This window comes from Salmo trutta, chromosome 1 (genome assembly GCF_901001165.1).
Source record: "Salmo trutta chromosome 1, fSalTru1.1, whole genome shotgun sequence".
Taxonomy (NCBI): domain Eukaryota; kingdom Metazoa; phylum Chordata; class Actinopteri; order Salmoniformes; family Salmonidae; genus Salmo; species Salmo trutta.
This window is the reverse complement of record NC_042957.1, coordinates 17,781,535-17,808,257: the sequence shown is the minus strand read 5'-3', so window position 1 is coordinate 17,808,257 and position 26,723 is coordinate 17,781,535. Positions and strand designations below refer to the sequence as shown.

Genomic DNA, 26,723 nt, shown 5'->3' with positions numbered 1-26,723 from the left:
TTATATTTTTTTTCAGAATATATTGTCCCATATGATAATCTGTGCTCCTAATGTTTTTTTGTTGTTGTTTTTTTTTTACATTTGAGACTCCACCGCAGTTCCCCATTGACCCAGACTTTGAATACCACTGCTTTAAAAGGGGGTGATAGGTTTTGGTGGGTGAGTGCCAGACGTGCGTGCATATCTTGGAGCTGTATTACCTCGAGGTAGAAGGGTCAGTACATCAACTCTGCAGACTTGTACTTCAGACAGAGGGAGGTGATAGTTCCTTTAAGATTATAGGGTGGGAAATGCAACATTAAAAATTAGGATTTTTTATGATTTACATAAAATGAATGAGATTGCGAATATCAGCAGTTAAACTGGAAGGACATTTTTAACATCTGTAGTTGTTTAATCATTTGGTGATAATCATTCATTGCTACTCATCTAATTTCACTGATCCTGTCAGGGAACTGATTATAAATGAGCTTTTTATAACATGAAATATCAAAACCATTCTAAATGTTATGAATCTATAAAAAATATTTAAAAACTTAACAGGAAATAGCTCAGGTATGATATAGAAAACGGATCTCTCACTCACATACTGTTGATTAAATGATTAGACTATAAATCACATTTTAAAACCCTTCTCTAAAGCCATGGTGCTTTATTGCTTTTCAATTTACTAATCTACTGCTTAACAGTAAACACAACCTAATAAATGAAAATGACTTTCGTGCATGTAAACAAGAATTTGCATCATTACTTTTCCACTTCTCTGAGACTAATTTCTTGTCTGTGTGTGTTTAAGGTCAGCGTAAATAAGCAACGACATGCACTCTCACTCGCTCACCCTCTGATATTCCATCTCTACTCTGAATAACGGCTGGCTGCCTGGAGAACACCCAAATGTGTTATGAGCCTGCACCCCTCTCACACACACACACTGGCAGTTATGAGGCACTGATAGTGAGTTACGACAACAGTGAATACCTCTGCACAGTGGGGCTAGTGGGCAGCACAGCGTAGAGAGGGTTTCTCTCTCATTCAACTTCAATGATCTGGATGGGGTGCAGGGCATGTGTGGCATCAGTATAATAGCACTCTCTCTGGAGAGTGACCGGAATGGCACAGAGGCTGTAACTCAATGAGAGAACCGTCAGCTGGGATGTGCTCTTCTCTCTCCTTCAACCAACCCAGTGACACCCCTGACAGCACAGCCCCTCAGACAGCCAGGGTTAAAACGGCACGTCTCCCTCCATCTCAGTGTTGTGTTCTCCAGTAAACACGGCAATAAAACCGCCAAGTGCCACTTGCCTTATAAAGTCAACAGTAGTTATTGACTTTTACTATACATGCCATGATAAATTATTTGAACTTTATCATGTGAAAAAGGTTGACAACCTATACGGTTAATAATTAGACGATTATGCAACTTAAACTATCATTAATTTGTATAACATATACATGTAATATATTCCACTACTGTACGGTTAAATTAGAAAATTCTATTTTTGATTTAATCTAGATGAGAAAGGCCTGCGTTGATGACAAATTATGGTCCTTTACAATTAATTATCCACTTAATGAGAATTTGCTCTGTCAGGCAGCCACATTTAACCAGTACAATATCAGAGTGTAGCCAGGCAGGCAGGCAGATGAACGTAACCTGATGTGTCTTTCTGGGGACCCTGTGTGGGGTTGGGAGAGGGCTGCTGTTCACTATTCTCAGTACACATCCCCATTGAGCAGGAACAAACGTGTGTGTGTGTGTGTGTGTGTGTGAATATGTGTTGTGCATGCTGGTGTGATTGACACACAAAGCATCTCCTGGCTGGCTCACTAGATGGATGGCTCACCTCTATGTCTGATAAGCAGCGTTGCGCCCTCTGATGATCTCACAGGAGACAGCGTGGCTGCAGGGCAACTAGCAGGCAGCTGCCCTCAGACTTTAGACTAGAGCTTCCTATTGTTATGTACAGTCTCTCTCGCTACAGTTTCCATCTGTTCAGTCAGTCTGTCTGTCTATGAGCAGTGCACAGGAAAACAAACATGTCAAGAAGACGAGAAAACATTGGTTCCGGGGCTCTGTCTGAATCAAGTCGACAAGCACCTGCAAGGATCTGAAGACAGGGTGAGGACATTAGGAGAGGGCCTTGCCTCAGCATGAAGAAAATAAATACACCACTACTCTCTCTCTCACACACACACACGTTCAAAAACAACAACCAAGAAACACATACTAGCACCATATAGAACCAAAACAACCCAGAGACATGTGAGGGATAGAGTAATGAAGAAATACTTAGATCCACCTCAAATGAACACATGAACAGGGAATGGTGTTAACCTGTGAAAGTAACGGTTGAATAAAGCATAGCGGTGAGAGATGTCTGTCTGCTTTGTCCTTCGCTTGCAACTCTGAAGCTTCCCCATCACTTCAATGGACTAAGGGTAAACTCCCATCCATTTGCACATAAAAGGATGTTGTCTTGAAACGCTGCAGACAGAAATAAGGTAGCTTAGAGATAAAACCCCTCCCTACTATACCCCATATCACACACTGTTGCTTTGCCATAATTACCACCCAAAGTACATAATGTCTTATTGTTCAGATGGGTTAAAGCCCGCCCCCCCCCAGTCATGGAACGTTTTCTCTGCTCATCAAACTGTAAATATGGTTAATTGTCTATGGGGAGGAAAATGTAAAGACTTAAGATGGGGTAACCTTTTCCATCAAATGGTTTTAGTGATACATTCATTTGGAGTGGGAGAAGGAGTGGGTGGCTGCTGGCCCTGTGATAGGAACCAAAGTCTTCACACACCTGCAACAGAGAAATGGGGGAGGGGGAAAAAAGCAACACAAATGCGCCCTACAAAAAGAACAGAATGGATCAACAGCTGGTGGGGAAGGGAAGGCAAACCTTTTCACCAAGTCCTTGAAATAAAGGCTGCAGGAAGCTAGAACATTTTGGTGGACTTCAAACTCTTTGCCTTCAACAATTATTTTCAGGTCTGTAAACTCTTTCGCTCTGCGCTGTTGGTTCAACTCCTTCAACATCTCTGTAGAACAAAGAAGAAACAAGACAATGCCATGTTCCGATTTAGAATAAGAATTGTCACTATTTTATACAAATATGATCATAGAAGGATATCATGGCAACAAAATAATAAATAGACAATAGAAATGGGCAGATTATAAAAACATTATGGCCACAGCTTTCATTATATTGCAGAGAAGAGAAAGTTTCATAGTAAACATTTCAGTATTATAGGAAGGGAATGTGTGCATATGTATAATAAAATAAGCAAGCTTTGCAATTCTACAGTTGTGTACTGAGGAGTCAGTGATTTTAAGCAGAACAGTCTAGAAGGTATTAGAATATACATAGCGCATGCAGCTGATAAAGGTTAGGATTAATATGAATGACAAAACACTTGACTACTGTTGGATTTTGTAAATTCACTTACTCTATGAATTCAACTAAAGGAACAACCAACTAAAAGAGATGCTTTGAAAACAAGAGACACTTGAATTAATAATGCATTATTCACCATTAGTCATTTTACCAGCAGCATCCCACCCTGGGTACAAGTTAATCCATTGAACCTTGCTGAACTAAACACTGTCCAAGCCAGAAAAACTAAATAAAAATATCCACATACTTGTCTCAAATATCACTGGGCAACACAAAGAACATGGTTTAGTCAATGGAAGGACTAGGCCTGCTGTAGAGATAGAGTCAGAGCTTGTTTCTTTATTGTTTTAATGAGCCACCATGAGGAGATACTGAGTGTACCAGACAGCAGGGGACCAACATCTAATATGTAACAGTGAACAGAGGGCAATCTATACTACTGTAATATGTATTCAGCAGGAAACCGTCAACAGTACTGTAGCACAGGCCTGTTCAGTGTGGCCATAATGCCCCCTAAAGAAAAGACATGCCTTAAGGCCAAAGTGGCCGTTGTGCCTCTGGGCTGAATATAATAATTATAATGCCCTTCTCCCGGCTGCCAATCGCCCTGCTCCGAAGCACCCCTCACTCAGACGGCTCTCTCAATTCTTATTAGCCAATGTCTGTCACGTGATCGGGTCATTCTCACAGGCATCGCAGCGCTGAAGTAGGCTACTAGTGAACACACGTCGGGGATGCAACAGCGCAAGAGTGCATATCTACTACCCCCCATAACACAAAAGTTGACCTATTCTATTGGTCAGCTTGTCATTCTGTGCGAGAAAGAAATATGACAGTGGGACGATAGATCCCAAATGAATACAACCACTGCACGTAAAATAACATGTGTTTAATAGCACTGAGGCTGATGCAGTAGATCAGAATATTTCACTTAAAATGTTGATCAATTATTAGGCTATTTCTTCACATTATAAGAACAGCGATGCGACACAGCAGTAAGCACAAATGTTACAAAATGCAATTTGGGGAAAACACTGTTCTACAAAGCACACCACAAAAATATCCTTCGGAAATGTAGAAAAGAGGGAATATCTAAAGATGCATGGGAAGGATATGACTAGGATTGTGTCGTTGGCTGTTGGACAATGAAAAAAAAGTTGAGAACATGAGAAAAATGGTTTGAATGACATATGAGGAAATGTTTATAAAATAATCCCCTCAACCTTCCAATGGATGGAATACGGTAAGACATGCCTCATAAAAAGACAAAAACATCCAGGTTCTAAACAATTATGTTTAAGGTTAAATAGTTTTAAAATGTTGACAGCCTCCACACAGATTGCAAGGTGGGTGATGTTGCGGCGCACAACAGGCACTGGCCTTTCACTCCTATTGGAACAAACCGTTCCTCGAGCATGACAGAATCAAGCCTTTAGACTAATATTAATCGAAATTATATTTGTCAAACATGACTGGCGTTTAGCCTGTGTGTGTAAGTAAGTCATTAAATTTCGGCAACATTTTCAGGCGCATCAGTCTGGACATGAGACTAGCCAATATGCACTCGACATGTAGGCAAATTATTTATGTACATTTAAATAAATGTTTTTTTTTTTTTAAACAATAGCTAGTGTTTAGTTAATGGCCTTGCCCCGTGGCATCCTGACCCACAATGGAACATAACTCTCCGAAACTGGCTGCACAAACCTTGCGGACTTGGAAGAGCCTGGCATCACTGCACAGCTCACAGAAGCGCAGACTGGGCACCTCTTGAAGGCCAAATGACCTTGCCCCGAAAATCACAATATTTCAGCACTGCTGTAGCATAATTGTATATGCGGGACCCTGGTCAGCCCAACTGTTACTGGCTAAAGACAAGTCTGCCTGGCCTTCATGTCACATCTGAGATGGATATACCCTGTGAATAGGTGAAAATTAACCCCCAACTGATACAGGGTCAGATATTTGTTTATCATTGTAAAAGTTAAGTTACTGGTACCCTCATAAAAGTTAAGTTGTTCTTGTAAAAACAGTTATTAGCGGTTAGGGTAATCGGATCCTAGATATGTGTTTAAAGGCAACTTCTACATCAAGTCACGAACTTCAGTTGACCGTACAAAGCTTTCAACAGAGCATTTCATACTTCTCCAAATCTCTGCACGGCTCAGGCAATGTCTCCTCTTCTTGCTACACTCAAATTCACAAAGTGGAATCGGCAAAGCTGCAAAACCCCCAGCCGTGGATGACTGTAAGTCTGTTGTAATGGACCATCACGGCTCCGCAAACATGTACTGTGAATTAAAGTGAACTGCACTGACACACCCACCCAGCCACATGATCACAGTCTAGTCATGGACTAGTGAGCTGCTACTGTACTATCCACACTCATCATTTGTCTCAAACGGGGGAGGTGTGTGTGTGTACGCTTGTCTAATTGCATGCGTGCGCGTGCATGCTGTCTACTGGTTTATGCGCAACTTATCAGATGAGCGATTGGATCCACTGTGACAAAGTAAAGCAGTTTAGTTTGTGTTATCATAGAACACTCAGTCAGTCTACCTACCGTATGCAAACCTCGGACTCAAACACCCAGGATTCAATTAACCTACTCTGACATCAGCCCCACTGTTTGGCTGGAAATACTCCATCATTTAGCTTTTTCTTTCTCGACTGACACTAGCAGCTCACTGGCAAATTAATTCAGCAGACTAAATTATACAGTATTAAGCCGTATGACAAATAAGAGCAATTCAAGACAGAGCCGTTCGGTGGCTGCATGTGGAAAACCCTCTAAGCAGAGGATCCAGATGTATCACAGCAAGGAATTAAGTGACTGAAATGGCCTGTTCCTGACCATTAACCACACTGAATGCAATGCTAGAATTGGAAGAAATGCATGAATAAATAGGCCATTCTTGTGGCATAAAGACAGCCTTGGCATCATTAGGGCGAACAACTAAATAAAATCAACTCTACATTACCCTCAGCCTCCTGTAATGAGTAGAGAGCGAGAGGAGTTGTAGTTGTCAACTTCAAGGCCCCCTACAACAGACTGCAAATAGAGTCAAACAACCACTAGTGATAATATTGCCTCCTATTGTGAACGAACGCATGCACGCACAACACTCTACAAAAAAAGTAACAGCCTTCAACATTCTCCGGCCCTGTCCTAGTCTACACAGCGCTCCAGTGCTGCTTGGCGCAGTTGGACAGCCATCTGAATACTGTGCAGCCTGCGCGGAATGGCGCAGGCACTGTGAATACGTGGTAATTGGGCTTTGCATTGTGTGTCCCCAGCGACCAACATGGCTCTCACCTTTAATCTAGCACAGCGCACTGCATCCATTTACCCCACCACTCGGACTCAGTCGAAAGGAAGGAGAGAAAACGAATGAGAAAGAACCATGGTTGTCAGCAAACAACGGTTTGTGCAGGACAGACACCTGAATGGCTGATGGAAAAGCTAATTATGGTGCATTTGTGTGGGTCGACCATCGCCCCGCGGGCCCCTAGAAAAAGTCATCATATCTGGGAGCGTGAAATAGCACACCGCGTCTCCTTTATCCTCTGTCGACAGGGACCGTGGAGGAGGAGAGTCAGATTCAATATTACCATGGAGGTCCATAAAGACCACCATACCATTTCACAACACTAGTGGAGAATGGGACAGGGAAGGTACTGGTGATGCTGTTGGGTTCTGCTGTTACCCACATTAGTATATGCACATCTAACCGTTTCTTTTGACAAATACGCAGATACCAATACAATGTTGAAAAGGAAGGGGAAACACTTGTGCCCTATTACACTAGTAGCAGAGGATTGTTCTAAGGGTATTGGTACTACTGTTGAATTACACTGAACAATTTAATGGGTGGCTGATGTTTTGTAAGCTCCAACCCAACTTTGCTATTTTGTGATAGTTTATTTTTACCTTTTTATTTCTTGTGTTTTTGTTCTACCTTATGTTATGTTTAGTATTACATTGTTATTGACTACTGCATTGTTGGGTTCAGAGCTTGCAAGAAAGGCATCTCACTGTACTTGCGCACATGACATTAAAACAACTTGAAAGAACAACATCCACTCTTTAGATTAGGGATGGGCCCACACAAAAACCAAAATAGACTCATCATTAAAGGCCGCAGTTGCTCACGGGTCTGCGTACCCACATCCAACCAGTTTTAAGTTAAGTTTGCTGCAATTCTCCACATTTTGCCATGGAGTGGAGATAATATTTTGCAGCTAATTTCATGCAATTCTACTAATTTTGCCATGGGGGCGAGAGTAAAATTACAGATAACGTTCTGCAATTTTGAACATTTTGCCAGTGTGTAGAGAAATGTTTGCGGTTTTTAATATGATATTTATGTGAGACTGACTAACAAAATCAGCCAGTAATGCGACCATGATAAAAAGTTTAGATAGGATGCCCGCTAAACTAATTTAGCAATCTAAAAAAAAATTGCTGACATGGGCTAATTGACTGACTATCAGTGACTGACATAACAGATAAACTGCTGACACACAAACAAATTTCGAAATAATATTCTACTATTCTAACTCATAACATTAAGTCGAGACTCCGACTGACTTTCCCCACAAAAAAACATTTATCCAGGGGCCTTCAGTTGCCCATCCCTGCTTGAGTTCGACCCCAGTGGGTGTTTAAGAGCCTTGTGGAACACTGAAAGATCCCTTATTCTAACAGAGCTACATGAGAACATGTAAACAGTTAAACTGCCTACCCTAGTAACCCAACCATAACGTTGGCCCAGGTCAAATCAGCCAATGGTATGCACCCATTACCCTTCACAGTAGCCAATCAGAGCACTATTTTGTGTACTGTAGAAAGCTGTAGACAAAGGCATCATTCTGTGATTGGCTACTGGGAAGAGATGGCAGAGCATGCCATTGGCTGCCAAAACGTCGAGCCATTTTATGGTTGTATCTTTTGGTCGTATGGGTCTCTGAAAGACTGCCATTTGTACTTTCTATATCCGGAGTGAAAAAGTGTCAGTCACAGTTTGTAATGCACATATTAAATGGAACTCACAATAACTGATCCATTGGGGAACCAAAACAAAAAAACGTTACGAGTCAATCAAATGTACAGTAGGGGTGACCAGGCCACTGAAATTGTTACGGTTCGACTGAAGTCGTACCCCTTCCACCAATGATGTGTAGCAGCAGCACCCACCTGGGTGAAGCTCAGCAGCCATTTTGTTCCAGAACGCTCACCACACATCGGCCATTATGACCAAAGCCAAACCTTCCCGTAATACTGGTATCTCCTTTGGTTACAAAAATAATACTAAAAGGTTAAGGGGAAAATATATTTGTAAAAATATAAAATATTACAAAAAATATATAATGGGGGATTGGAAATGATCCAGACAATGACATTGATAGAAGCCACAATCTATCTGCAATATTAAAGATGACATACTCCCCCCCAAAAAAACACACAAGACAATTTCTGAATTTCCCGGGCTTTAAAGTTCTTGATGCCCATAAGATAAATTATCTACAAACACTGCAACAAAGTACATCTAAAAAAAATAAATCCTTATGTACTGTACACGTGGTAAGTTACCAGCAGGTTGTTTTAAATAATAAAAATCACCTATCTTGCTCCATCTATTTTTCACCATGTGTTTTGTAATTTAAATAGAGAATGCATTTTTTACAGTCTATAGCATGTCTTTTTTTTAATATATTTCTGAATCCTTCATCTTCTGTTGAATGCAGTCCAAAAACGAAGCTATTAAAGACACTGCCAATATCCCTGGAGCAACATGATGATATTTTAAGTAACAAGTCAAGAAACCTAATGCATTCAAGTATTGCTCTAGTAATATTGACATGCGTAGTCTGACCTTTTGGTTCCCGACTTCACACTTTACAATCAATCCCTCCACCACTCTTCGGGTAATTAGGCTGAAGTAACTGGTGTAGCTAGTCAATAACTCAACATCCAACTCAATACTGACCCCAGTGCTAGACGCTTTTTTAACTCATGTAGTCTATTGAATGCTGTTCTATCTGAAGAGACCATGGCTCACTCAGCATCTCCGTCTTGTCTATGGACGGTGGTTGTAAATGTTATTGGCTGGACTTGCATCCATTTAGATGTAAAACATCTCACTAGTTTTCTTTTAGTTTAGACAGCATAGATTATTTTGAAGTATAAATTAGATTCAAATAGAGAAGAATGGAAATAAAATAAGTTACTGCTAAATTAACTTCAGCTCTGCTGTTAATGGATCTCTTGTCACATTCTATATTCAAAATAAGTATTCACAACTATTTTCTCCCCCACAATTTTTTGGGGGTTTTAGCCAGAATTTAGAATACATTTTTATCAATCCAATTGATTGTTTAAGTATAGAGACTAATGGAACAATGTCAAGGTACAATACATCACAAATAAATATAATGGACAATTTATAAAGGCAATTTTAATAATGTATTTAATTTCAATTGTATTGATTTAACTCTACAAAGGGCATAAAGGCGCACCTTTGTGTAAAGAAAGATAATAATTTGCTATACTAATGTTTTTTTCTGCAAACAAATAAATAATGTGCCAAATTTGAATAAAAGGATGAAATAATAAAGGGCAATAAATGAATGATAGCGACACTGTTTGATTGTGAAATTTAAACGTAGTTTAAAGGAAAAACAAGTCTGAAAAATAATTATAAGAAATACTCAAATACATGGATTTTAAAATCAGTAATGAGTGAAGGTCTATGACGAGGCTGGACTCAAGTAGTGCTTGCTGGACTTCTGGCTCATATAGTTGGCGAAGGAGGCTGGGTCCTACCAGCCTGATAAAAGCGAATTCTCTCTCATCCTCAGGCCTCCATTTTGATTCAGTTCTACCAGTGAAGATGCTTCCTTTCCAAAGACCAATTAGCAAAGATCTAGCAACTTAATTTACTTGGGACTCTGTTGGCTGACAAGTTATTCAAATAAATCACGTGCATTATCAAAATGTATTAACTGGGACAAAAACAGTATTATAATGAATAAAAACCTATTTTATTAAATATCTTCAACAACAATAATACAATAATAAGTATTTAAAATGTGAATTTAGCCGTTTTGCCGAGTCTCGGTCAAATTAAGACTCTGGAGGACAAACTGCCGACATCAACACTTCTTCCAGCCAATTGAGAGGAAAACAAAAACACAGCCAATTGAGAGGAAAACACAAAAACATCTAAAATATACATACAAAAGTATGTAGACAACTTCAAATTAGTGGATTTGGCTATTTCAGCCACACCCGTTGCTGACAGGTGTATAAAATCGAGCACACACCCACCCAATCTCCATAGACAAACATTGGCAGTAGAATGGACCGTACTGAAGAGCTCAGTGACTTTCAACATGACACCATGAAAGGATGCCACCCTTCCAAAAGTCAGTTCGACAAATTTCTGGGGTGCGAGGAGCAGGTGTCCCCATACTTTTGGTCATGTAGTTTATTTTTTTTAAACTGACAGTAACAGAGAGAGCCCAAGCAAAAGACTTGGTCAATATGTCTCTTTTCTGGCACAAAGCCCTGTGAGAAATGCATCAATAAACAGGCAAGCAGCAGGTAGCCTAGTGGTTAGAGCATTGGGCCAGTAAACAACAGGTTGCTGGATCGAATCCCAAAGCTGACATGGTAAAAATCTGTCGTTCTGCCCCTGAGCAAGGCAGTTAACCCACTGGCCCCCGAAGACGTGGATGTCGATTAAGGCAGCCCCCTGCACCTCTCTGATTCAGAGGGGTTGGGTTAAATGTGGAAGACACATTTCAGTTGAAGGCATTCAGTTGTACACTGACTAGGTACCCACCTTTCCTTTTCCCTTCCCAATCTGCAATAAATTCTCAAAGAAGAAGTCTCAGTGGGGGAGGCAGAGGTCACCAACAGCACACAAAGACCTTTTACAACGCACAAAGCTTTCCAAATCTGGGCGTCTTGACTGGCAGTTGAACGTGACAACCCACGCCATCACCTTGTGACAGTAATGGAGCAAGCCATTACGTATTATAACCGAGGGGGGTTCTGAAGACAGGCCAACAATAAGTGTTCATTTTACATTTAAGTCATTTAGCAGACGCTCTTATCCAAAGCGACTTACAGTAGTGAATGCATACATTTCATTATTTTATTTTAACATTTTTTTGTACTGGCCCCCCGTGGGAATCGAACCCACAACCCTAGCATTGCACACACCATGCTGGCGTTGCAAACACCATGCTCTACCAACTGAGCCAGACAGCTACTGTATACTACACTGTACATGCCAGCATTTCTAGGTGTGACACCATGTCCAATCGACTGCTATGAAGCTGAATAAACATAGTTCTTCATGCATAAAGGCAAGATCAATCAGCCTTGGTAGAAAGGGGAGTCCAAAAGACAGACAGCTGCACCCCAAGGCCATCAAACAGCAGCCCTGATGGAACTGACACTAAACCACCACCCTGGGAAAAATCTAGCCTACCTTACCATGTAAAGAGGGCAGAAGAACAGTAGTAGTAGCAAACATGGTAGCTTAACAGCCTGCCCATCTCAGAAACAGCCTTAGACTGTGTATCTATAGCTGCACAACTAGGTAGGTCTACCCGTATGCAAAAAGGCCTTTGAAGGAAAAACAAGTCTTGGATGATTTTACAGCCTATTTATATACTAACTTTAACCAAAAAGCACCCAGGTGTTCCTTTCAGCTGGTGAATGAACTTTAATAGTTATTCACTCATTCTAGCACATGTCCACATACATTTATGCTTATCCAAAACACAAATTAACGCCTAAGGAAGACAAATTCAAGTTCTTGTGTGATGGTAGCGAGCATAGTCACTGAGTGCTTATTATTACTAGTACAAAATGTATCTTAATACCTTCCTTTCACTCTAGACATATTGTCAGTTGATTGCTACCCAGTCAAGGTGAATAACACAGTGCTGGGGTGGAAATCTTTGAAGGCCCTAAATAAATTCTGGTCGTGCTGATTGATATTAATTATTACTAGATATTGCTGCACTGTCAGAACTAGAAGCACAAGCATTTCACTACATCGTCAATAACATCTGCAAACCATGTGTATGTAAACAAAACAATTTTTTAGTGGCACTATTGCCTTAGAGAAAAGTCCCTAATGAGGATGTTTATTTTCCTAGCTGCTCAGTGATCCCCATCAGCAGTCGTGTCTGTCCCTGGACTGAGAGGGGGAAAACGAGAGAGCAAGAGAAGGGGAGGACCCTGTCCTATTGGAGCCATGAAGCAGGACACTATGTGGACCATTGATTTCTTCACCAATAGACCGACACACAGATGGAGGGCCCCAAATATAGTATACAGCACCACATGGCCTATGTGATCTACTATATTCTCCAGACCCCATGGTCTGAAACTCACATGCAGGGAGGGGCACTAAATTGTATACAAGAACACACGTCACTAATCTATCCTGTTGTCTACCCTTGGGGCCCAGGACCAGACATACTGTACACAGAGTAGTAATACAGCAGTCAAACAAACAAAGGAATAGTGTGAACACAGAGCCGTGGGAGCTGTAAGGAGGGCTGGGCGATATGGAATTAATTCAATGAAATGTTTAAGCGCGATGTTCCATATGCCTGTACCGCAAGAATCAAGTCTTTCACTTTTATGAGCGTTTGTCTTTTTGGTCTCGTCTCCTTCGCTTCTTCTGTGCTGCGTGCACTGTGCACCTTCCCACATACCAAGCCCAGGCCGCTGGCACGCACAACAAAGACGAAAGATCACTTCTTCCACTCTGACAATAAGCAGTTTCAACTCGCTATTTGCATTTGAGGTTTGGTCCAACAGAATGGTTCATATGGACACCAAAAACACATACATATTATTTTACTGTAATAAAGTTAATCTTTCTACTGATACCCTTTTTATGTCTCAACTTCCAACATTTAGAACAGAGCAGACCCTACTAAAAATGGAAGTATCAATGAACACGATGGAAAATTAATGCTCAGTTTGTCATGCGCTGCATTGCAGTACCACGTATTGCTAGCAACATTTGTGCCAGATTTCTAGTCTGTGTTTAATATATGTGCAATGAGCGTAAAAGACACATTCATATCAGGAATTGACAACTCGTTCTTATTCTGAGAAATAAGCATCTTATCCAGGAAGGACATTTGATTTCAACATGTTAAAGTGAACAGGCTGTGTTGTTGGAGATGGACAGGAGGGTGTATTCATTACATGTCAACTGTTCTGTCATGTTAGCAAGCACAAATCCAAGTTGGTACGACTTAAATATAAAGACTAGCTGTCTATTCACTAGCACGTGGGATTGTTTATGAGGCGGCAGGGTAGCCTAGTGGTTAGAGCGTTGGGCTAGTAACCTTAAAGGTTGCAAGTTCGAATCCCCGAGGTGACAAGGTACAAATCTGTCGTTCTGCCCCTGAACAAGGCAGTTAACCCCCTGTTCCTAGAACGTCATTGTAAATAAGAATTTCTTCTTAACTGACTTGCCTAGTTAAATAAAGGTAAAATAAATGAGACGTGTTCATTTGGTTATTATTAGTAGATGTGCATTGTGTATGGTTCTGGTTAAATTTGTAACAAAAAGAGCATTTTCAGACAGACTTGAAAGCCAAATAAGTGATTATTGCTAAACAAGTAGTAACCCCTTAAGATCAATGTCCACGCGGAAATTGAATTAGCATTTTTTTTTAAGTGACCTGAAAATCCATCAGATTAAGCTCGTTTAAGCTCGAATCTGCAGTGAAAGGTGACAGAGCTAGAGCTGTTTTTTAAACCATGAGACATCCCAAAACCTGTCTTCTCACAAAATCGTCTGTAGTGTCCAAACAGTCTGGGTTACAAAACAAATACACCCCTCTGTGTAAAGGTCAGACTCAAACACGTCGGTTGTTTTTCTCTAGGAATGCCCACAGGCCTCAAGAATCGTCTGATGACTCGTCTTAAGGTTGCCCTGTACCAGTCAAAAAAAGGTACGGAAGTACACTATATAAACAAAATTATGTGGACACTTTCAAATTAATGGATTCTGCTACTTCAGCCACACCCATTGCTGGCAGGTATATAAAATCACCATGCAATCTCCATAGTAGAAACATTGGTAGTAGAATTGTCTTACTGAAGAACTCAGTGACTTTCAACGTGGTACCGTCATAGGATGCTACCTTTCCAACAAGTCAGTTTGTCAAATTTCTGCCCTGCTAGAGCTGCCCGGTCAACTGTAAGTGCTGTTCTTTTGAAGAGGAAACGTCTAGGAGCAACAACGGCTCAGCCGCGAAGTGGTAGGCTACACAACCTCACAGAAAGAGAGCACCGAGTGCTGAAGCATGTAGCACGTAAAAATAGTCTGTCCTCAGTTGCAACACTTACTACCAAGATCCAAACTGCCTCTGAAGCAACGTCAGCAGACAGACTCTCCTGGGTTATACTATTTAGATCAAATAAAACTATTATTAGTGGGTCTTACGGTTGTGGAAAACTTATATTTAGCCTGGGTGTAATTTTACAAGCCATTATTACATTATTCCTGACTGTTTGAAATGCAGTGTATTAAAACCTGTTTGGGATAGGGGTTCCGCTAGCAGAACGTTTCGACAACATCCTGTGAAATGGCGGAGCGAAATTCAAAACAAAATTTCAAATATTTCACAAGTGCAATACACCAAATTAAAGCTGAACTTCTTGTTAATCTAGCCACCATGTCAGATTTCAAAAAGGCTTTACGGCGAAAGCAAACCATGCAATTATCTTAGGACAGCGCCCAGCATACCAACACATGAATATCAGATTAACCCGCCAGGCGCAACACAAAAGTCAGAAATAACGATTTAATTCATGCCTTACCTTTGAAGAACTTCTGTTGGCACTCCAATATGTCCCATAATCACAAATGGTCCTTTTGTTCGATTAATTCCGTCGTTATATCTCCAAAATGTCCATTTATTTGGCGCGTTTGATTCAGAAAAACACAGGTTCCAACTCTCCCAGCATGACTACAAAATATCTAATAAGTTACCTGTAAACGCAGTCCAAACATTTCAAACAACTTTCCTAATCCAACTTCAGGTATTTTAAAACGTAAATCATCGATCAAATTTAAGAGGGGATAAACTGTGTTCAATACTGGATAAAAACAACTTGAAGCGCGTGACCTGGAGCGTGCATCAAAACAGTATAATCCACTCGGCTGGACCCTCGTTCTGAAAAGCCGTACTTCTTCATTTCTGTAAAGAAAAACATCAACCAATTTCTAAAGACTGTTGACATCTCGTGGAAGCAATAGGAACTGCAACCAAGTGCCACAGAAATCTAGGTTCCCATAGAAACCAATGGAAAACATTCACCTCAACAACAAAAAATCCTGGATGGTTTGTCCTCGGGGTTTCGCCTGCCAAATAACTTCTGTTATATTCACAGACATAATTTTAACAGTTTTAGAAACTGTAGAGTGTTTTCTATCCAAATCTACCAATTATATGCATATCCTAGCGTCTGGTCCTGAGAAGCAGGCAGTTTACTTTGGGCACACTTTTCATCCAAAATTCCGAATGCTGCCCCTATCATAAAAAAGTTAACCTTATAAATTGTGCAACAAACCTTGTTTTAAAAAAATGTAGATATATATTGTGAATTGCCCAGGGGGCAAGGGGGAAAGACGGGGAGAGCGAACAAGAGAGAGGGGACTATGCGGGGACCCTTCCTTTCCTCTCCCTCACTGAAAACAAAACAATTCAATAAGTGGGAATAGACAGACAAGGATCTGTTATTGTCCACCGCTCTGGGAGCGAGTAATTCACATTCAACAAAGTATTGTCATACATGCACACTATTAAACCCTAACAATGGCACAATGAGGAATTGCTGGCCAGTGCAGATAACACGTTTGGGGGAGATGTAGTCATTTTCTATATGGTACACACAGCAAACATATTTACATACTGTAGATCCACATTACATTTAAAAACACAGCACGTTTAATTGACGCGGTTAGCATATAGATAATGGTGTGAAATGTAGATAGAAACTACTGTACACCTTTGTTAAAACAGATTAGATTAGACAGATTAAGACCGTCATTCATAACAATGAGTCATGTTTCTTTAATTAGGCCTATTCTGTGAAAATGGCATTAATCCTGGCGAGAGCCAACATTTTCCTACTTACTACCTAGATATACTAACAAGAAATAAGATAGTGTGTAACACCATACAATTTTTTTACGAAATCTTGTGAGGTACAACAGCAGCATGTCTTGGGATTTTGTGTCATGGCTAACCTTCTCCACACTGGCATTTTACATAAATATCTATTGTTACCTCATAACCCAAACCCCCCCCAACTATGACTAGACCTGCTGTGAGTTCCTCCCCCCTACAATTAGGAGGCAGGACATGCTGCAGTAACAGCGACTCAGACAGATAGGAAGTCCAGCATGTGAAAGAATTTGAAAACGCCTCCAAAGTGTCTATGACTGAGACTCCTAACAGGCTAGCAGCAAGGACTGAAATCTGCTTATATTGCCTTGTTTGAGGCAAGAAAATTGATAGGTGACCCTAAGAGCGTGATAAGATACCAAGAGGGACCACACACACCCACAGACAGAGACCGACAGACAGACCCTGCGCTGCTGCAGATAATGTCACCTCCCTCTCCCTGTAGACAAGGTGCATGGTGTGTTTACTGGCTCTCTGAATAAAGTCACGGCCAGAAGTCAGTCAGTGTGAGAGAGAGAGAGTAACAGCCAACGTCCAAGCAGAAAGGTCAGTGTGTGTGTGTCCAAGCAGAAAGGTGAGCGATGGGTCAGGCTGTGTTGGTTGTCTGCCTGGTCTCTCACCCCACCGTACTAGGCTTGCGCGGTATCCAGATTGTCATACCGACAATTGTGCCATACTGGGATATTTGGTAATAACGGCACTGAACACAATGGGCAAATCCGACTGAGCCTTTGTAATCCAAAGGTTAGCAATGCTAACAAGTACATGTAAAATTCCATAGGTAATGCTAACTAAATGCTAACGAGGGCACTGAACATTTCGTACAGTCTCACCTAAACTATTTTCAAGACAGACATCCCAGCTCAAAGGCATACAAGTAACTCAATATCTTACTTAGTTTGCTGCACGCACAAAACAAATATTAGACAGCAAAGCTCTTGATCCAGGAGGGGATTCTCTGCTGTTACCGGCAAGCAAAGCTTGATTTTAGAAGAAACCTCATAGCTAACCAAATGCACAACTGCAGAGCATTTAGCACATTTTAGACAGTTAACTTAATAGTTATAAGACATCTAGCTGGCGTGAGTGACTCAAGGCTCCGGTCTCTCATTGTGTTCTTGTAAACAAACACCTGACTGGGTACTACTGGTAAGCTTCATAATGAACAATTATGTGAAAGGTAAAATGAAGAACGCAATCTTTAACTCTCAATATATTGCACACGTTGACTGCAGGTATTTAAAGTAGCTACAAATATTCATATGAATTAAAAAAACTTCAAAGAAATTGCTTAAACGGTATTGATGCTATTGAAAAATAATTTTCAAATACCCCCCCGGTATTCGGTATACCGCCCAAGCCTAGACAGTACAGCACTGTAGATGAAATGTCTCACTCACACCCTTCAGAGCCAATACACTTCTGCCTTTTTAATTGCCATATTCCAACAACCACAAATGCAGCTCTCTCACCACAGTAGGGATTTGACGGTCCTGGAATGCGAGGTTACAATAATTGGCAGTGCCAATGTACATGGTCACCAACATAACCGCTCAGGGGGAGGATATGCTTCTTAATAAAAACCTATTTGAAACAAACCATTACACTTTGTTAATCATCATGGCATTTCATTATTATTCAGATTATTACTTAATAAATATTAATCAACAAATGAATAAATGCCAGGTTGGAGAGGATGACGCATTTCCGTATTGACAACATTAACTTGCATATACAATTTAATATAGATCCTATTGTGAGACACAAAACCATTCAAACGAAGTCCAATGTGTTTTCCCCCACTTTTCCTGAAATATTTGCATAACTTCACAAACCCAGTTGCTGCGGTCATTCGATGGCAGTGGCATTGGCATATGACCGACCAGCTCAATCTTAAGTAGCAAAATTTGAAATTGTGTTTTTTACAGTGGATAAAAGTACAGACTCAGAGCTAGAAAATGGTATATCATGCACTACAGCTGAGGAACAATGGGAAAGTAATTCTGCTTTGAAAGTTGATAAACTTATAAGCTCACTTTTGAGAAAATGGCCCTCGAATCTACATGAGACTTGTCTACACACATTCAGCATTGTTCACACCCTTTTAAACTTTAGCCACACCCAGCTCTAAGGATTCACATGTGAGGCCATGTAGTAAACAACCAAAGATTTCAAGACTAAAAGGCTGGTTTCTACTACAGGTATATTTTTAAATTCAATCTGGAGTGCCAGAGTGTGCTCAGAGCGCGCTCGTAAACTGAGCGTGTTCAGCTTGTCCGTTCGTAAGTTCAGAGCGGTTCGCTCTCAGAGCGTTCAGAGCGCAAACTGGACGCTCTGGCCAAGGAGGAGGGTTGATCCGAGTTTTCTAACTTAACAGCAGCAGTCAAGCACCCAAGCTAACTGGCTAACGTTGGCTATCTTGCTAGCTACTTCCAGACACAAATGAGAGAACACCTCACTCTGACCATTTTACTTACCCTAGCAGAGCTGGTGAGGCAGTTTTTTTATGTTATCCAGAGCGTTGGTAACAATAAGTATTTTACTAGATTAAATCATGACAGGAGTGTTTGATTATAATTAAAGAGATGGAGTCCAGACAGGCTACTTCAGGATAGTTTGAATGTACATATAGCCTGATACAATCAGCACACTCCACTTGCATTTAGCTGTCTTCTGGGTTTTTGTGACATTATATGCTAGCTTGAAAAATGGGTGTCTGATTATTTCTGGCTGGGTACTCTGCTGACAATCTAATGTTTTGCTTTCGTTGTAAAGCCTTTTTGAAATCGGACAGTGTGGTTAGATTAACGAGAGTCTTGTCTTTAAATAGCTGTAAAATAGTCACATGTTTGAGAAATTGAAGTAATAGCATTTCTAAGGGATTTGAAAATCGCGCCACAGGATTCACCTAGCCCAGAGAGGTTAATGGTTTAATAGGGCAGGTGGTTTAATGGTTTAATGGGCAGGTGGTTTAATGGTTTAATAGGGCAGGTGGTTTAATGGGCAGGTGGTTTAATAGGCAGGTGGTTTAATGGGCAGGTGGTTTAATGGTTTAATAGGGCAGGTGGTTTAATAGGGCAGGTGGTTTAATAGGCAGGTGGTTTAATGGTTTAATAGGGCAGGTGGTTTAATAGGCAGGTGGTTTAATGGTTTAATAGGCAGGTGGTTTAATGGTTTAATAGGGCAGGTGGTTTAATAGGCAGGTGGTTTAATGGGCAGGTGGTTTAATAGGGCAGGTGGTTTAATGGTTTAATGGGCAGGTGGTTTAATGGGCAGGTGGTTTAATGGTTTAATAGGGCAGGTGGTTTAATAGGCAGGTGGTTTAATGGTTTAATAGGGCAGGTGGTTTAATGGTTTAATAGGGCAGGTGGTTTAATAGGGCAGGTGGTTTAATGGTTTAATAGGGAAGGTGGTTTAATAGGCAGGTGGTTTAATAATGGTGCTTGCTCCAGATTAGAGCATATATCCCTTTGGAACACCTGTGTGGGATCAACAGTCAGTTTTCTATAGAAACGTTCATTACTGAGTTGTCTCTGAAATTCTTCTTTATATTTTTCATAGTCTAAAACAACCACAGCACCCCCCCTTGTCTGCAGGTTTAATAACCAAAGATGAATCTTTCATTCATTCATTAAGTGCCTGTTCTTCTGTTCTAGTGAGATTTTTCTGAATGTGGTTTGTTTGTCTTGATATACACTGACATGGCTTCTTGTTCCCAAAGGACTTAATGATGAAATGCCTATGTATGTTATGTTGTGAATTTGAACATGAATTATGTGCCTATTTAAGATTACTCTGATGTTTTTCATATGATGTACCCAATGATTAATGAAAACTTGCTATGTCCTCATTGTGGTTTTATGGACGTGTTCAATGCGTCTTATTTATACACTTTTGTAGTGTTTGTGAAATGCATATTGTTATATATGGTAGCACTTATTTATTTTTCCTTTGCCTCCAACCCCTTTCCATGCGTGGAACGGATGTGGGTAGGGCTAGGTCTACATAGAGGTGCTGTTTTCAGAAAATTCACAAAAGCTCTGATGAAGGCCGTTAGGCCGATACGTAAGCTTATTAAATATCAGTGATACTAACAAGAGCAGTGTGTGGTTTCTTTTTTCCTTCATCCTGTTTCAACTGTTGCCATGCACCTGCAATAAGATCGCTCAGATGTGCGAGTGCCTTTTGAATTTTGACTTACTGTAAGGTAAAGAAAAAACACATTCCAACATCATATTTGCCAGAACAGGCCAGATACTTCTGTGCGTGCTCAGGCGCATGCGCACACTCCGTCAACATTAACAGGACAGAGAAAGCAGACACATGCTCATTGGTCACATGGAGCGCGTAAACGATGCCATGAAATAAACCAAACCTTGTTTCTCACAAGTGTAGTAGGTTGTGAACTCTGCAAACAACGTTTCCAATAAATGCATTAACAGAAATGTATGTAACCAAATGACAAGGATTAATGACCGGTATTACAAACGGTAGGCTACCACATGGGCAATCATTAAAGTGCATTGTGGGCCGACACTGTATAGCCTAGGCTACTATTCTACTTTGCTGGGATAGGAGGGCGGCATGTCGGCCAGGACTGGGCCTGATCAGTCAAAAACGTAAGAAAATATTTTGCATCAAATGATACCATGCCAGGTTGGAGGTGATTGGAGCATTGTCCATTTGACACAACATTAGCACATTATAGGCCTTAGAAGTAGAACCTTGTCGACCGACCGCTGTTGAATAATTCATGAATAGTCACACACATCCAACCCTTTTTAAAAGACTGATTGATTTATCTACTAGCAAGCAATGAAAATGTGCATTGTATTAAAGTCCACAGAAACAATAGTTTTTGCTGAAATGTCATAGCCTATAGTGCTGTACACCCCAATGCATCTAGCGGAGTAGCTGCTGTAGAGGAGACGTGAACACTTTAATAGACAAAGTTAGCAAAAACAATTGCTTATAATCATTAGTAAACACTCCCTCTATTAGGTAAAGTTTATCCACATGAAAATAAAATTAATAAAAATAAAATTAAAAATGAACGTAGACCTATTTAAAATGATTGAGGGTTATTTTATTTTCATGATGGTCTTCACCCATAAGTCAGTTACACGGTTATTAAACTCCAGTCACAGCCCTACACCACAGGTTAAAGAGGGATTATGGAGATGACAAAACTGCTTCTGAAATGGACTGGCTGTCTGAGAACTTCTAAATTACACTTTATGATATTCAACTGGAAATGTGTGTATGTTTTTACCTCTCAAGGTAGTAAGTTACTGCTGTGCCAAATTCAACCCAAGGGCCTTCCTTCACCTTTAGTAATGAATATTATATGAGTGTAAGTGTAGGTTGCAAGTAGAGCGTAAGGCAGGTTTCCCAAACTGCCGGCCCACAGCTCATTATTTGGCCCCCAAGTTAGGCAAAAAAAAAGTGTTTTGGGGGGAATGAAAGACTAAACACCAGCAAAAAAAGCACCAATCGATTGTTATTTTCGAAATCTCATAAAAGAGAGAATGAGGTTGAATGTAAATGTAAGCCAGGTTTGAAATGATCATATTTTATTCAAATATATCTGTGCTTTTTGCGGTATTTGGATTCTACAAATTATTTGTAATTATGTTCTGGCCCCCTGACCATCCGCTCAAGAAGAGAAATCGGCCCGCGGCTGAATCTAGTTGATTATCCCTGGCCTAAGGCATGAGGAAGAAACGTCTCTGTGGAAATAACATGAGCTCAGTTATAGTTAGCCTACGATCACACAGATAGCACTGTGCCTCATCAATAATTATCTTCAGTCTAGCACTTATCTAGAACACAATGCCATTATCAACTCTCATGGTGACAATCTGTAGTAAAAAAAAAGAATAAAGTGCAATGACAATCTACTGTATTATAAATCATTATAATAATTCAAAGCTCTTCTCGCTGCAGCAATTAAAAGCATGCTGAAAGGTTTTAGTAGAGGATGATGGAACATTACTGTCATCAGCATACAAAATATCACTCATAAGGAAGAGGCTCACTGTCCATCAGGCTTAACAGTATCAGCTCCCTACAAAGATGCCTGATTACAATAAAAGTATATCTTTCTCACAGAGACAGTCTAATACTTAGAGTGTGCGGAGAGGATGTGATCATGCAGCAAATAGTAATGCAGATTATCCACTCATCAATATAATACTTATGTCCGATGCCTCCTTGGAATCCTTAATCGTAAAATTGCAACGTCCGTTTGCAATATTACAACAAATAAGTTACTGCAAACTACTAACAGTTTTTGCCTTGGACACAGTGGTGTAAAGTACTTAACCTCTTGGCGTTCCCATAGGATAGGGGGCGCTACAGCGATTTTTTGAAAAATTTATGCCCATTTTAAACGGCCTACTACTCAAACTCAGAAGCTAGGATATGCATATAATTAATACTTGTGGATAGAAAACACCCTAAAGTTTCTAAAACTGTTTGAATGGTGTCTGTGAGTATAACAGAACTCATATGGCAGTCAAAACCCCGAGACAGATGGAAACAAGAAGTGGAATTCTGAATTGCGAACTCAACTTCATCACGTTGCCTATTAATCACACCGTGAGCTATGGTTCATTGAGCACTTCCTATTGCTTCCACTAGATGTCCCCAGTCTTTACAAAGTGATTTGAGACTCCTACTGTGAAAACTGAATGAATGAGACGCAGTGGAACGTGGTCACACGGAGAGGGCCATCACCATTATGACGCCGGCGCCCCTGGTTACCCTCCCCTTTCGAAACGTTTTGAAACACAATGCAATCATCCTCCTTGAATCTTATTGGCTGTCTTGTTGAAAAACACCCTGAAGATTTATGTTATACAACGTTTGACATGTTTGAACGAACCTAAATGGGGAAAAAATGCATTTTCTCGAAATGGCTGTCCCGTGGCCGACGGAGCATTTGGATTAGCTTTCAGACACGCTAACAACAACAAGCTAATGGAACATAAAGGATGAACTTTTTCGAACGAAAATACATTTGTTGTGGACCTGGGATTCCTGGAAGTGCTTTCTGATGAAGACAACCAAAGGTAAGGGATTATTGACAATAGTATACAAGACTAGATGTGATATGTGATTGTTCCAAGATGGCGCAGACCTGTATTTACTAGGTAATTTTCTGAGTATCGCATCCCCTTTTATCGCAAAGTGTGATTACCCAGTAAAGTTATTTTTAAATCTGGTATTACAGGTGCTTTCAAGAGATATTCATCTATAAATCTTAGAATGACAATATTACATTTTAAAAATGTTTTCGAATAGTAATTTAGTAAATTGTAGCACTGTTTCACTGGATGCATTTGAGGGAAAATAGTCAACGTCACGCGCCGATGTAAAATGCTGTTTTTATATATAAATATGAACTTTATCGATCAAAAGAATGCATGCATTGTGTAACATGATGTCCTAGGTGTGTCATCTGATGAAGATTGTCAAAGGTTAGTGCTGCATTTAGCTGTTTTTTGGTTATTTGTGATGCATGTGGTTGGTCGGAAAATGTCTATGTGGCTACTTTTACGATATACTCCTCTAACATAATCTAATGTTTTGCTTTTACTGTAAAGCCTTTTTGAAATCGGACAACGTGGTTCGATTCAGGAGAGGTGTATCTATAAAACGATATAATTTGAAGAAAAAAATTGAAAAAAACAAATTATTAAATTTTGTTATGCTAATGGCGATAGGATTTTTCGCTGGATGTTTTTTGTCGTTTTTTGTAGTATCTGCACGTTACTATTTATATTTTTGCCAACTTTTACTACTACATTTTCCCGACACTCAAAAGTACTTGTCGCATTTTGGCAGGAAAATGGCCCAATTCACACACTCATCAAGAGAACATCCCTTGTCATCCCTACCGCCACTGATCTAGTAGACTCAAACACAAATGCTTCATATGTAAATTATGGCTGAGTGTTGGATTGTGCCCCTGGCTATCAGTCAATAAAAATACATTTGTGCCATCTCCTTTGTTTAATATCAGGAATTTAAAATGATATATACTTTTAATTTTGATACTTGAGTACATTTTAACTATTCCATTTACTTTTGATACTTAAATATTTAAAAACAAATAGTTTTAAACTTTTACTCAAGTAGTATTTAACTGGGTGACTTTTACTTGAGTCATGTTCTATTAATTAAGGCATCTTTACTTTAACTCAAGTGTGACAATTTAGTACTTTTTCCACCACTGCTTGACACCATTGAATGCGCGATAGAAGAGCACAGTATGACATTTTTTTTAAATACATGTTTTACCATGCTGCGTGACGCTCCTCAGCTTGCCAACAATAACGATGGTGGGGCGGCCAGTGGTGCCATTTCCTCCTAATGCGGATTCAATCTTTAATATAAGTTAAAATTGGAATCTAAGTACAAACTAGTCAAGTAGTCCAGTCCAACTGAGTACAAACTATCAACTAGATCTCAGAGTGGGATTGATGCATAGCAGACTAGTTTAATGTGTAAACTAGTTTAAGTGTATTCAACCAAGATAACAAAAATGTGTACTGCTGGGGATACTTTGGGCGGGAGTTGAGAAACACTGAGGTAGACTGTTGCTACCTCAGAAGAAAAGATAATAATGAGCGCAAAGAGAGGAGTCTGTTCGTGTTAATGTCTAGTCCAATTAAAGTGTATAGTGGAGTCTCACCATTAGTATTTATGAGACAACCTCTATGCATCAGACTAACATTTTTTGGGGGAAAGTTCTTATCGTCCAATAACACTGATTAGCGCACTTTTGGACTTGTCAAATATATTTCCACTTGGTTAAAAGGTTATACAACTGGCACAGAGTCAGTCACTCTGTATGTTGTTCTTAAATCTGCTGCTGTTTAGTGTGGTCTAGTATGCCCTCAGTTTTAATCACCCTGACTCCTCATTAGGAGTTAAACATCAGCTATTGACTGTGTGCGTGACTCTGGCAGCAACTCTCTGCAGCCTCCCTGTCTAACACCGGCAGGCGTTCCTTCATAGGTACTGCATTACTGCTCATTTCATGGCTGATGAGCAATAGAACACATCGACATCTGACTCCTGGCAATTCATCTCATCACATCAAATGGCTTTGACACCACCAGCAGTGATAATGAAATCCTGGTAGTTTTCCATCGGAGCGTGACTTACATTCCCTTTGACTCTACTTTAAACAGGGGAATCAATTGGCTTGGCCTACTATATGACGGGGGATGGTGGCAGTGAGTGGACGTTTCATGTGGGTAAATAGCAGTGCTACACTCCAATGGGTTCCTCTCTGAAAACCCAATGCACAACATCAACAGTGCATGGCTGGGTGACTGGGGATGTGGGTGTACTTTACCATTATTGGATCGTCACGCACTGCAGAACAGCTGAGTTGGAGAAGTGATGGTATGAAGTGTGTGAGGATGCTGCTAGTCAAAATGCACAATCGATAGAGACCATGACGCTCCACTTCCTCAATCCTCACATCCGGGTCAATTTTGAAAACTGAGCCGTTCCACTGAAAACCCCCCCATGGTTTTGATTTTTTTTTTTGATATTGCTGTTTAGGCTTATGAAATGAAAACAGACCGTGGTGGAGAGAAGAGTTGTAGGAGATGCACTTTATAAGTGTTTAGTTTTCGTGTCAAATCCCTTCATTATAAGAATCATGAAAGTCACAAGGTGTGCGCACACACTCACTCCTCAGATACCGTGCCAGTCCTGTCCTCCCGCCACCTGCTGCCTCAGACTGAGCACGTGCGGCAGACTGTAGTCCCTCATCTCCACTCATGTCAAACACCAGCTTAACACTTCTGTCTGCTTCAATGGCCTTAACCAGCCCCCTACACATGCACAAATGCAGGGACACTCCACAGTCCCCCCTTCACCCAACCTCCACCCTGCTTAGGAAGGTCATCTTCCAGTCAGCTCACATCAGTCATCTGGGGACCCAGAGCTCCAGAGATGGTAGTGTCTGCAATTAAGATGCCTGGCTGAGTTAAAACCTTAGAGTTTTACTAGGCTACACTATGATCAGACAGGGCCAGCCTCACCTCTGATACCGCACCA

The 26,723-nt window shown here is 40.5% G+C and overlaps 1 protein-coding gene across 1 annotated transcript in view; it reads right to left on the bottom strand.

The window, feature by feature from the left end:
• Positions 1-26,723, bottom strand: part of klhl29 (kelch like family member 29) — a 147,650-nt gene that overhangs the window by 79,583 nt on the left and 41,344 nt on the right. Inside the window, exon 4 of the mRNA XM_029765825.1 lies at positions 2,910-3,048. Coding sequence (XP_029621685.1) covers positions 2,910-3,048 — 139 coding nt within the window. The remainder of the gene's footprint in view (positions 1-2,909; positions 3,049-26,723) is intronic.